General features: G+C 46.4%; 5 protein-coding genes across 6 annotated transcripts in view; 2 read left to right on the top strand and 3 right to left on the bottom strand.

The window, feature by feature from the left end:
• Positions 1-54, bottom strand: part of BDCG_01472 (uncharacterized protein) — a gene marked incomplete at both ends in the record, with an annotated part of 536 nt that extends 482 nt beyond the window's left edge. Inside the window, one exon of the mRNA XM_045416984.1 lies at positions 28-54. Within this exon, the coding sequence (XP_045273920.1) occupies positions 28-54 (27 nt within the window). The remainder of the gene's footprint in view (positions 1-27) is intronic.
• On the top strand, positions 1-4,305 carry BDCG_01471. 2 transcript variants are annotated; one of them, XM_045416982.1, is made up of 7 exons: positions 1-381; positions 468-778; positions 919-1,543; positions 1,617-1,676; positions 1,729-1,895; positions 1,974-2,560; positions 2,630-4,305. In XM_045416982.1, the coding sequence occupies exons 2-7, from the start codon at positions 598-600 to the stop codon at positions 3,074-3,076; spliced, it is 2,067 nt and encodes a 688-aa protein (XP_045279602.1). In that variant the 5' UTR covers positions 1-381; positions 468-597; the 3' UTR covers positions 3,077-4,305. The 2 variants fall into 2 exon arrangements, with proteins under 2 accessions (XP_045279602.1, XP_045279603.1); XM_045416983.1 differs by lacking the exon at positions 1-381 and having other exon boundaries at positions 383-778.
• A 549-nt stretch (positions 4,306-4,854) lies between these two features.
• BDCG_01470 (selT/selW/selH selenoprotein domain-containing protein) lies at positions 4,855-6,234 on the bottom strand. Its single transcript, XM_045416981.1, has 3 exons — positions 5,831-6,234; positions 5,547-5,712; positions 4,855-5,398 (listed from the first exon to the last, which is right to left on the bottom strand). The coding sequence occupies exons 1-3, from the start codon at positions 6,044-6,046 to the stop codon at positions 5,181-5,183; spliced, it is 600 nt and encodes a 199-aa protein (XP_045273919.1). The 5' UTR covers positions 6,047-6,234; the 3' UTR covers positions 4,855-5,180.
• A 1,979-nt stretch (positions 6,235-8,213) lies between these two features.
• Positions 8,214-8,768, bottom strand: BDCG_01469 (guanine nucleotide-binding protein subunit gamma; the record flags this gene model as incomplete). The annotated part of the gene is made up of 3 exons (XM_045416980.1): positions 8,214-8,276; positions 8,385-8,442; positions 8,614-8,768. 3 exons carry the CDS (start codon positions 8,766-8,768, stop codon positions 8,214-8,216), a joined length of 276 nt encoding a protein of 91 aa, XP_045273918.1.
• Positions 8,769-8,992: 224 nt separating this feature from the next.
• BDCG_01468 (uncharacterized protein) lies at positions 8,993-9,942 on the top strand (the record flags this gene model as incomplete). The annotated part of the gene is made up of 2 exons (XM_045416979.1): positions 8,993-9,249; positions 9,765-9,942. Exons 1-2 carry the CDS (start codon positions 9,059-9,061, stop codon positions 9,940-9,942), a joined length of 369 nt encoding a protein of 122 aa, XP_045273917.1. The 5' UTR covers positions 8,993-9,058.
• Positions 9,943-10,037: the final 95 nt, after the last annotated feature.

Genomic DNA, 10,037 nt, shown 5'->3' with positions numbered 1-10,037 from the left:
CCCCCCCCCCCCCCCCCCCCGCCTTACCATCCCGAGTGCGTTCGCCGTCGCCATGTTTTTATAGGAGGGTCGATCGTGCAGTTTCCCATCTCGCCCAAAAACTGCTCAATCGCTGGCCAGACAGACCCCGTTGGTTTGCCCGGCCACCCTCCTTTCTCTCTCTCTCTCTCTCTCAGGGGCGTCTACTCAAGTCCGGTCCATTCGGCTTAGGTAGGAACCGGATGTTGCACATACATCCTCAATACTTCTTTTCTTTTTTCTGAGGGCGACGCTGGCGCCGCTGGATTTCTCTCCTAATAGACGTCTTGGGACTCGTTCAGTCCGAATCGGGAGGAAAAAAGGTTGTCGGTTTCGGGTAGAAGAAGTGAAGGAAGCTGAAAGGTTTTTTTTTTTTTTTTTTTTTTTTTGATATAAAAAGCAGGAACCCAAGAAAATACAGGTGGACTATATCTTATATTGGTGCTCAGCGGGACACCCGAAGACAGCAGAGAGGCTCTTTTCCAGTGAATTTATCTTCACTGCGGATAAACCCCCCGTCGACTTCGCTCTGAGAAAGGTTTATTTTCCAGAAAAACGCCATATCTCAATTCCAGCAGCATGGAGCTTGGAGAAGCTTGCGCCGTATACCTAGACGACCGTGTGAAGGATGAACGTTGGGTGATCAAAAACACCGACTCGACTGCTGGAGTAACCACCTACTCCGGTCTAGAAACCTCAGCTGATGAAAGCGGCGAAATTCGCACCAATGTGCTACTTTTTCTTGGTGTCTTCAGGAAAGGTAACGTAGTCGTATATTCCTCGTGGTTTTTTTTAGACCACTTTGCAGCTGATACAGCCTGCGGCAGAGTGTATTATTTGGATTTTAAAACATGTTGAAATTTCAAGAAATTCAGCTAATGATTGGTTGCCTAGAAACAGTTTACCTGTCTAATTCAAGAAAATCATTCGCCGAACAGTTAACGCAGCTCAATATTACTTGTCGGCCTAATTCCAACCCCTTATTCGCCCTGGTTTCTATCGTCGTCAACGGTTCATCTGAGCCACTATGGCAATCGTCTGAAAGTCGGTCTCTTGCACCACCACCCGTGCCATCAACGACACCCAACACAAAAGTTGGACGATTTCTACGATTCTCGTCCGAAGCGGATGACTTCTGCATGCTCGAGCTTCTTGCCAGGTTTTCGGCGAACGTGAGAATTCAGACTGAAGTGAACCTTGCGGTTCCCGTCGCTGTGTTACGCTTCATCCGGGAAGACGATGAGCGTGGAAAATCAACATATTCAGAAGCTACGGCGGAGGATATAGTAAATGATTTCCCCTTGGTGAACAGATGCATAACTCGTTGCCTGGATGCGGGCGCCGTCGATGTCCTTACAACCCCGTTAGAGGCGTCAAGACTTCAGAGTCTCTTAGTGCATGCATACAAAATATTTAAAACAGCTAGGAGGCAGCAATGGCGGGATACAGCAGCCGGGAGACCCACAAAACACTCATGGGTTGGCGCCAATGACCAACAACCGTACTCCTATCTTCGAGAGACCATGTAAGTACCCTTAGCTTAGCCCAGTGATGAGCTCGCTCATCATAAATATGACTCTACTAATTAGTACTTCTAGGGTGACTAAACTGATGAAACGAATATGCAATCCTGACGAAGAGGTCGATGAATACCAAAGGTATGGCTCTCTCGGTACCTCGTTACATGCCAATATATTTACCTGTACCTAGTGACCTTCATATCCTGGACCAACGGAAACGGCTCGTTGAGGCTGAAATCGGCAAATGGGATTTCGCAGCCCATGATTTCTCAGAGGACGAACTTGTTCATGCTGGAACAATAATGCTAGAGCATGCCTTACAGATGCCAGAGCTAGAACCCTGGCGAATCTGCTCCGGTGAGTGAATGTTTTTGTTATGAATACTACTTAGTTCTTTTTTGGGGTTCTGGTCGCAAGCTTACATGAACTTTCTAGAGGAACTCCACTCATTCTTGCTTGCCACTCGTGTCACGTACAATAGTTTTGTCCTATACCACAATTTCCGCCACGCTATAGATGTCCTACAATCGACCTTTCACCTTCTCGTTAGCATCGGTGCTTTACCCCCTTACCCGAATGGAACCAGTCAACGTGCGGGAGTGAGTCCAATATCATCGTTGTTGACTCCCTCCGACGCTTTAGCTCTCCTCATCACGGCAATTGGACACGACGTCGGTCATCCGGGAGTGAATAATGTCTTTCTCGTCCGACTGAACGCTCCACTTGCCCAGCTATACAACGATAACTCTGTTCTAGAATCTTTCCATTGTGCTGCGTTTTCGCAACTTTTACGATCCCATTGGCCCACAGTTTTCGCGGATGCGAAACTGCGTAAATTGATGATCAGTTCTATCCTTGCGACTGATATGGGTGTCCATTTTAAGTTCATGGAAAGCTTAGGCAAACTTCAGGAGAAATATCACAAAACCAATTCGACGGAAGGGTGGACAGACCAAGAAATAGAGACCGATCGGGTCTTACTCTGCGGCTTGCTAATCAAATGCGCCGACATTAGCAATGTGGTACGTGACTCGTCTCTCCGCCCGTTTTATGTACCGTACTCCCGTAAACTAACCTCTCTACTTGTATAGGCCCGCCCGTGGAGCATTGCGAAACGATGGACAAATGCCTTGCAGGAGGAATTCGCCCAGCAAGGGAAGATGGAGAAGACCATCGGAATGGAGACAGCGCTCTTCGGTGGCCCTCCGGAACTTGGAAATATTCCCAAACTCGCCAAAGGCCAAATCGATTTCATGACAATATTTGCACTGCCTCTGTTCGACAGTATGGCTGACCTGATACCCGAGATGACATTTACTACAGTAGAAATAAGACGGAATAAGTCGATATGGCGGGAAATCGTGAATCGAGATGTACAAAGCAGAGGGTCCCTTGAATTGATCCAAAGCAACACGACACCGTTGGCACAATCAGAGTCGGATCTTAGGAACCTACAGGGAGGCGAAACCCCCCCGGAGGTTCAGCTGTTAATATTGATCGAACCCCTCCTGCCTCTTGGAACTTGCCACCAGCCTTGAGCCAGTTACAGCTGAATAAGGATATGCAGTGTGGAACGTATGAGCCCAAAGAAGTTGATAAGGACTGTCAAACTCACAATGACTCGTCCGGTGTCACTCCTCCCTTGACCATATCGACGGGCGCTTCTAGATGTATTGAGTCAGCCGCAGATGACAATCAAGCATCTCATTCCCGGCGCTACCAATGTCATCGGCCGTTCCAGCGTTCATCCGGCCGCTCATCGACAGTAACTACAGTGAATCGCCAAAGCGAGATTACGAGCGGAACACGGACCCAAAGCACGAGCACGTATACAAACAATACTATCATGACACCTATCTCTTCAACGACCCAAGCCAGCAGCCTTAGTAGCGTAGGTACCAGTGATGATGAACATGGTTATGTGCGCCATGAATTCGACCACGATCGGGCAAATCGTCTGCCAAGCAGCTGTTCTGACAGCGTGGTGGACCATGATCGGGCCACACCCGCCGCTGCTACTTCTGGCCGTCCAAGCCTTCTTCACACCTACCATAGTAACGTCGAAGATGGGAAAACTCCACACTTCATGGCTGCCTTTATCGATAAAAACTTCGGCCACCACACCCAGGGGAATGGCTTTACCATCACAAACCCAACTTCCTCCACCTCCGTCAACTACATTCCGACTGATTCGTCACACCCCTCGCATCACGATTATGCACCAGTACACCACCACCACCACCACCATCACACTCAAGACACGAATGGAGTCAACCACCGAACTGTTCCGCGACGACGTAGCCGCTTACGGCTCGCCTTTTGGCGCCGCAACAGGGAAATCGCCTCCCCTGAGCATGACTAACGGGTGTCGATAATCACTATTTTCCTTCCCAATTTTATATTATATAAGGGGTGAGGGATCGATTCTTCTCTCTCGCCTCTCTTATATCCTATGAAGTTATATTATTTTTCCCCCTTGCATCGGCACGTCCGGTTAAGTCCGGTTCTCCCGTATATTTGTCAATGGATTTTTTTTTTTTTCACTCATAACGAGTGCTCTCTCGGATTCTTTTAGCCGGAGATGGAGTTTTGTGGTTGGTGTTTTATTCTCTTTTAATTTATTTAGCCGTGGTTCTTCTTTTGGAATAAGCGGGACGGGGATACGAAATACCAGGGGCGGGCAAGGCGTGGCGGTTGGATGGGAACGGGGGGCCCTTTTTTCAGGGTTTGTTGGGGGAAGGGGGGCGGCGAAAGGTTTTTTTTTTTTGGAGAAAATCATGATCATGCCAAACATCATCTCATTTTTATATTTTATTTCCTCTCTTTTTGTGTTTTATGTGGCATGGGCATGTGCCTCCTTTCTTGTCTTTATTTCTTTTCATTTTTCCATTTCTGTCTTCTTTCCGTTATATATATGTATATATATTTTCATCCCTTCTCGGTTTCATTACCTTAACTTCCAGGTGGGCACTGGCATGCTTCGTTTTTCCCCTTCCGTTTTCCGTTTTTTTCCCTTTAAGCAACGGGTTGGGCGGTCGGCGGCTGACTGGCTTCTTTCTCCTGATACCTTCGAATGAATTACGGCATGTCTTCTCTTCTCTTTTTTTTTTTCCCCATATTTTTTTTTCTCTGGACTCATTTGGATATTTTGTCTATATCATTATTTCGAGTTGCATACTTATATATGGGCGGTCTTTTGTGACTTTATCTTCTTTTCTTTTATTTTTCCTACTTTCTTTTTTGAACATGGTTCCACACTAGTGATAACTATTCGCCTAGTACATCAAGTCCGGTACACACATACATAACATCGTCTAGAAGACCAAAAAAAAAAAAAAAAAAAAAAAAAAAAAAAAAAAAAGGAAATTCAGAAATATCGACATCCCCACGCCTCAAGTCGGGCGCTTCATTCAATACGTTTTTCGAAGAGGGGTGTGTCTATTGGACCCGTCGTGAATAGTTAGGCCAAATCGTCCATACACGGGGACGTCACTCATTCCCTTCAGCTTTCATAGTCATATCCCACGCCCTTCACCTTCACACGCACCTTGTTGAGTGGTAGGGGAGGGTCCCCCCCTCCCCATTTGAACACACCAAGTAGAGAAGAGACACATAGATAGCTCCATATAACCAACCTCCCTCTCACTCACAGTCCTTACAAACATCGGTAATGGCAGTAACAGGCGGAGACGATCCGTTCTGTGCCTGGGTCTGCGTAGGCATCACGTTCATGTCCGTCTTCCCCGTAGTATCAGCTCCTCCTGCCTTCCCGTGGTTCTTAGCAAGGGCACGATCAACATGTCCCAGATCCCGCGAGGGATCGACAATGTTACGGACGAGTGACTTTAGCTGTTTTGTTTCTGTTGGGGTCCCGGGGGGGCGTTGTTTTGCGCGTATTTATTAGGAATTACTGAAAGTAGCGAAGAATATAGATAGGGAAAAAAATATAAAAAAATATAAAAATAAAAGTAAAAAATAATAAATAAATAAATAAATAAATAAACATACCCGGAAACCCGCCCTCCGCTTTCCTATCCCATAGCACGGTCTCCGCCGTCGTGAAATCGACATTAGACTCGTGCAGGATGGATACTGTGAACACACCACCGGTAGCCGGGACGAGAGACACCTCCCCCAGTGTCGTGGAGAAGGTGGACAGCAGCTCCTGGGCGAACTACACGGGGCGGCGGGTTAGAGAAGCGTTCTCGTTGGAACAGAATATATGTAGATGGGCTACGGATTATTTTGACAGCGTTGTGTTGAGATGAGTTAGACGGATTGGGACAACATACATATGCCGCCCTGAGCAGCCATTTGCACTGCGTACAGTATCTTATGGTCACGCGCGGTAGGTGGACGAGTTCCCGATGTCCCTCTGCTAGAGGGATAGCTATTTGTTGAATTTGTTCTTCTTTTTCTTTGCTTTCTGGCTGTTGGTGTTCTTGTTGTTGTATTGGTTGCGGATTGGGCAAGGAAGGGGTGGACTGGGCTGAAGTTGGGTCTGACATTTTTTTCTTTTAGATTGGTTTTAATTTTGTGTCATTGGGATATTGAATTTGAGGTGTGATATGGATAGATAATAGAGTTGAGAAATTCGGTATTGGCGGGGGATATAAGTAAATATTGGCGTCGAGATTTGTTAGAGATTAGATAGATATATTTATATCTTTAGAAAATCGCAAAACCAGCGCACACTTCCCCGCCTCTAATAAATAAGTTAGTTACCCAGTCTCAGGCAGCCCGCCCCCTTTTTTTTCTTCTCCTGCACTTATACTATGCAGCTCAGTTAGTTACTGCACTGTACCTTTCTTTCTTTTATTTTTTATTTTCCCCCTCTTTTCTTTAAGCGCGACAGTCAACCCCAGTGGCCAAGGCGTTGGCAGACTGCAGGATCTTTTTCTTTTGCTTCTACTTCTTCAAAAAAAGTATTTACCATGTTATATGCATATATATTGTTCTAGTGTTTCATTCCCTTTGTGCACCGGAATTTTAGTTAAGACGGGCTGATTTATCGAAGGGAGAAATTCGCCGGTCAACCCTGTAGGTTACAAGTCCTTTTTTTTTTTTTTTTTTTTTTTTAATTATTATTGAATAGTTAGTTACCTACTATCTTAACGGGGAGTAATTATATATAACACACTATACCTAGCGTTTTGTTGCGATTCGCTAGGAATAATAGGTCACGTATTTTGGAGGGCATTTTGCGTTTGTCCTTTTACGTAGTTCTTAGCATGGGTTTATTTGTTAGATGTCAAGCTTCCATCTCCCTGCGCGTTTGCCTTAATTCGCGAGATAATACCCCCCCCCGGGAAGGGAAGAGTAGTACATCCACGCAAGGCAGCAAAAAGGCCTTCGCGTATGAAAGATCCAACTAGGAAATGGAATAAGAGGCCACGACCTCATGGAGGGGGAGAGAGAAAGCGGGGCTGATTTCGGATGCCCGGTGCAGGTGTTGCGGGGGTTCGTTCGTATATTGGAGTCTCTATTCGACGTCTTGTCAGCTCCGTCCGTCCTATCTAGAAGACTGATGAAAAAGGCGTTCCATGGATGGTGGATACATTCGATTTAAGACAGAGAGGGGGTTTTGATGTGCAGTGAAAAGTACGAGGATTTCAAAGGTCACGAGAAGAAGGGGGCGGGGGTGGATTTGAATGCAATTGAAGGAGATAGGAAATATATATTTTAGCTTCACTGTTTGCTGCCGTTTCGTCCCAAAATCTATTTTACAAAGAAAAGATTTGATTTGAAGGATGCCGTTCTCTGCTCCAGGCCTTCATTACCCAAGCGGTTGAAGGAAAAAATCAAATGGAGAGAAGAAAAATAAAAGAAAAGGAAGTTGGAAACACAGGAGAGGAACAATATGAATTAATCCAGGACAACGAACAGAGGAGAGCCAAAACCACCTTCATGAACAGTGAAAAAAATATCGAGATCAAGGGGAAATAATGGTGAACATGAGAGACAAAAAAGAATAAACAAAAAAGACAAGATAGAGAAGAAAAAAAGAGCAGAAATAAAGGGGGAAAATAGGGGAATAAGGGTTTGGGATAATCCAATTATGAAAATTGAAAGCGAAAAGAAAAAATAAAGAAAGAAAGAAAAGAAAGAAAAGAAAAACAACCAAACAGCCAGAGACAAAAGAAATAAAAAAGCATGAGATGATGGTCCGCTAAAAGGAGAGCCGACGGAAAATGCCAATAAATGGTTGCTAGCCTAGAATGCCAGCCAAAACAATAGGAGGAAATGTGTATTCTTTTTCTTGTGCCAAGTAATTTGGAGCAAGACAAATGCGTATACTCAACATACACAAATACAGGTTGTTTTTGGTGGGTTGAATAAGCCGTCGCTTCAAACACGGTTTGGACACATAGGAGCACCAAAGGCTTTATCGATGCTGCGAGAAGCCTAGCTTCATCCAACTGTGTAAGCGAGTGAGCCGCCCACACCATTCATTTCATGCATGGCCGGTTAAAGGGATTTGAGTTCGTATTCGTTTCAAAGGAAAATATGGTTGCGAGGATGCTGGTGAGATTTTGGGGCGCGCAGTCGGAGCGTGTGGATGGCGGAGATCCGAGGGTCGTTGGGAGAGAAAATTCGGGAGGGGATGTATCTTCGAATGATATGGGTTATAAATGAAAGGAGATGGGCCTAGATGGCTGTGTCAATCCACCCAGTCTACATGATCAAACAGCAGCCACCCGATTGTTGAGGCGTGTATGGATCTTCGCGTTTGTCAATCTTTTGAATGGTAAAGGGAGAATTGATATTGATGTTAGTGAATGTTCGCGATTTGCCAGTTTTTCCGTACAGGGTTGCCAAAAAAGGGTAAAGGAGAAATCCATTTACCTGACCCCACACAGAAGGCACCATAAAATCTCTTGTATTATTGCAGTAATTGATGAGTCTATAAAGATGGCAGAAACAAACCAAGAAATTTTTAACAGTCAGCCATCGTGCTTTTCCATACCCCAAAGAAGTCGTGTGGTAGCAAGCAACCTTGTGCTCAGATGAGGGCAGTTACTCGCAATAAAAAACCAACTTGACGGGGCTTCTCAAAGGGCTAGGAGACACTCACGACATGGAAGCCTCAGACACTTTGACTCGCGGACGTTCTAGGTCTTCCTTCAACCTTATGTTGAGCTCGTTTAAACGTCGTAGTTTCAATTCGGCCATGTTTTGTTTCTTGTTCTTTACATCTCCACCGGGTCGAAGCTCGTACGCAGGGGGCATGGTGCGTAAGTGATGGCCCGAATTGCCCTTAGAAGAGGTATGTTGCCACAAGTTGGAGTACGTAGCGGAGGGCTAGGAAGGAGAGAACCCAGGGAGACTGGCGAAAATGAACCTGCACGTCCGTCCGAACTAGAGACGGCGGGCGGAGAACTGGCTCCGAGAGAAAGGCGAGAGCCGGCTCGAAGAAGAGAAAAGCTGTTGATATTCTCGACAGAGGGTCAAGTGCCCGACGCTGGAGCCTCAGAGATGAACAGCAATGGTGATGCGGGTGGTGGTGACGGGAGAAATAGATGGTGGTGGATGGTGTTGGCGGTGGTGGTAGTTCGGTCTGTCTGGGTTGGTTGGTGTTGGTTTGTTCGCAGGATGGGATGAGGAAGCGAGCACAAAGACGGCGACGTGATAGGATACCAGTCGTACGGCCTGTACGCAAAAAGGGGCAGCCAGGCGGAGCCGCTAGTATTTGGCGTCGGGTTAGCGGGGGGTTAGTGGGTTACGGAGCCGTATCGGCAGCGGCTGGGCTGTCATTTTGGTATTTTAATAATCAAACAACTTCCAGGCGCGGACTGCGCGGCGGAGCCCGGCAGATGTCACTCTGCACCTAACTTCCGCAGCGAAGGTACAGTACATGTATGTACAGCCCCTCGCCCGCGCTGTTGTGTTTAATAATCCCAGCATCTGGCCTAGTTGGCTAACCGATTACGCGATGTGACGCTTCCTCATTTCTTTTCAACATGAAATTAGCCTAAGTTTAAAACATGGGTGGGGGCTTGGGAGGCGGAGAAGAAGGAAAGAAAGAACACCAAGCAAAGCGAAGAACAGGAGGGGGATGGATGAGGTGCAAAGAATACTGGGCGCTATTTCGTTATCTCTCAATTGAGTTGTTTGTTCTTCTGCCTTCTATCTGCACCATTATTACGGGGGACTCTGTATATTGTATGATAGTTTCTAACCACTGCCTCTACATCCACCTTAACTGACAAGACTCTCTGCTAACAGTGATCTGTTGTTATTTGGGCTGCAGGAACCTCTACTTTCCTCTTCCTTAGCAGCCCTGCCTGGCGCCGATACCTCCATAATTACCGAGTTCCGTGGTCTCCATCGCATTTGCCCTCCACCAATCCCGGATATGACAGGCCTGAACTACGGGCACACAATTGCGACAAGGACTTATTAACGCAACACACCACCCCAACTAACTACTCCATACAAGCCTCTGAATTTTGACTCTTGCTTGGCCTTTAAATGCAGGCCAAATCCCTCCCTCTCCCC

This window comes from Blastomyces dermatitidis, assembly GCF_000003525.1.
Source record: "Blastomyces dermatitidis ER-3 genomic scaffold supercont1.2, whole genome shotgun sequence".
NCBI lineage: Eukaryota > Fungi > Ascomycota > Eurotiomycetes > Onygenales > Ajellomycetaceae > Blastomyces > Blastomyces dermatitidis.
Note: the sequence above shows the minus strand (reverse complement) of the source record. Positions and strands in the feature narration are given on the sequence as shown.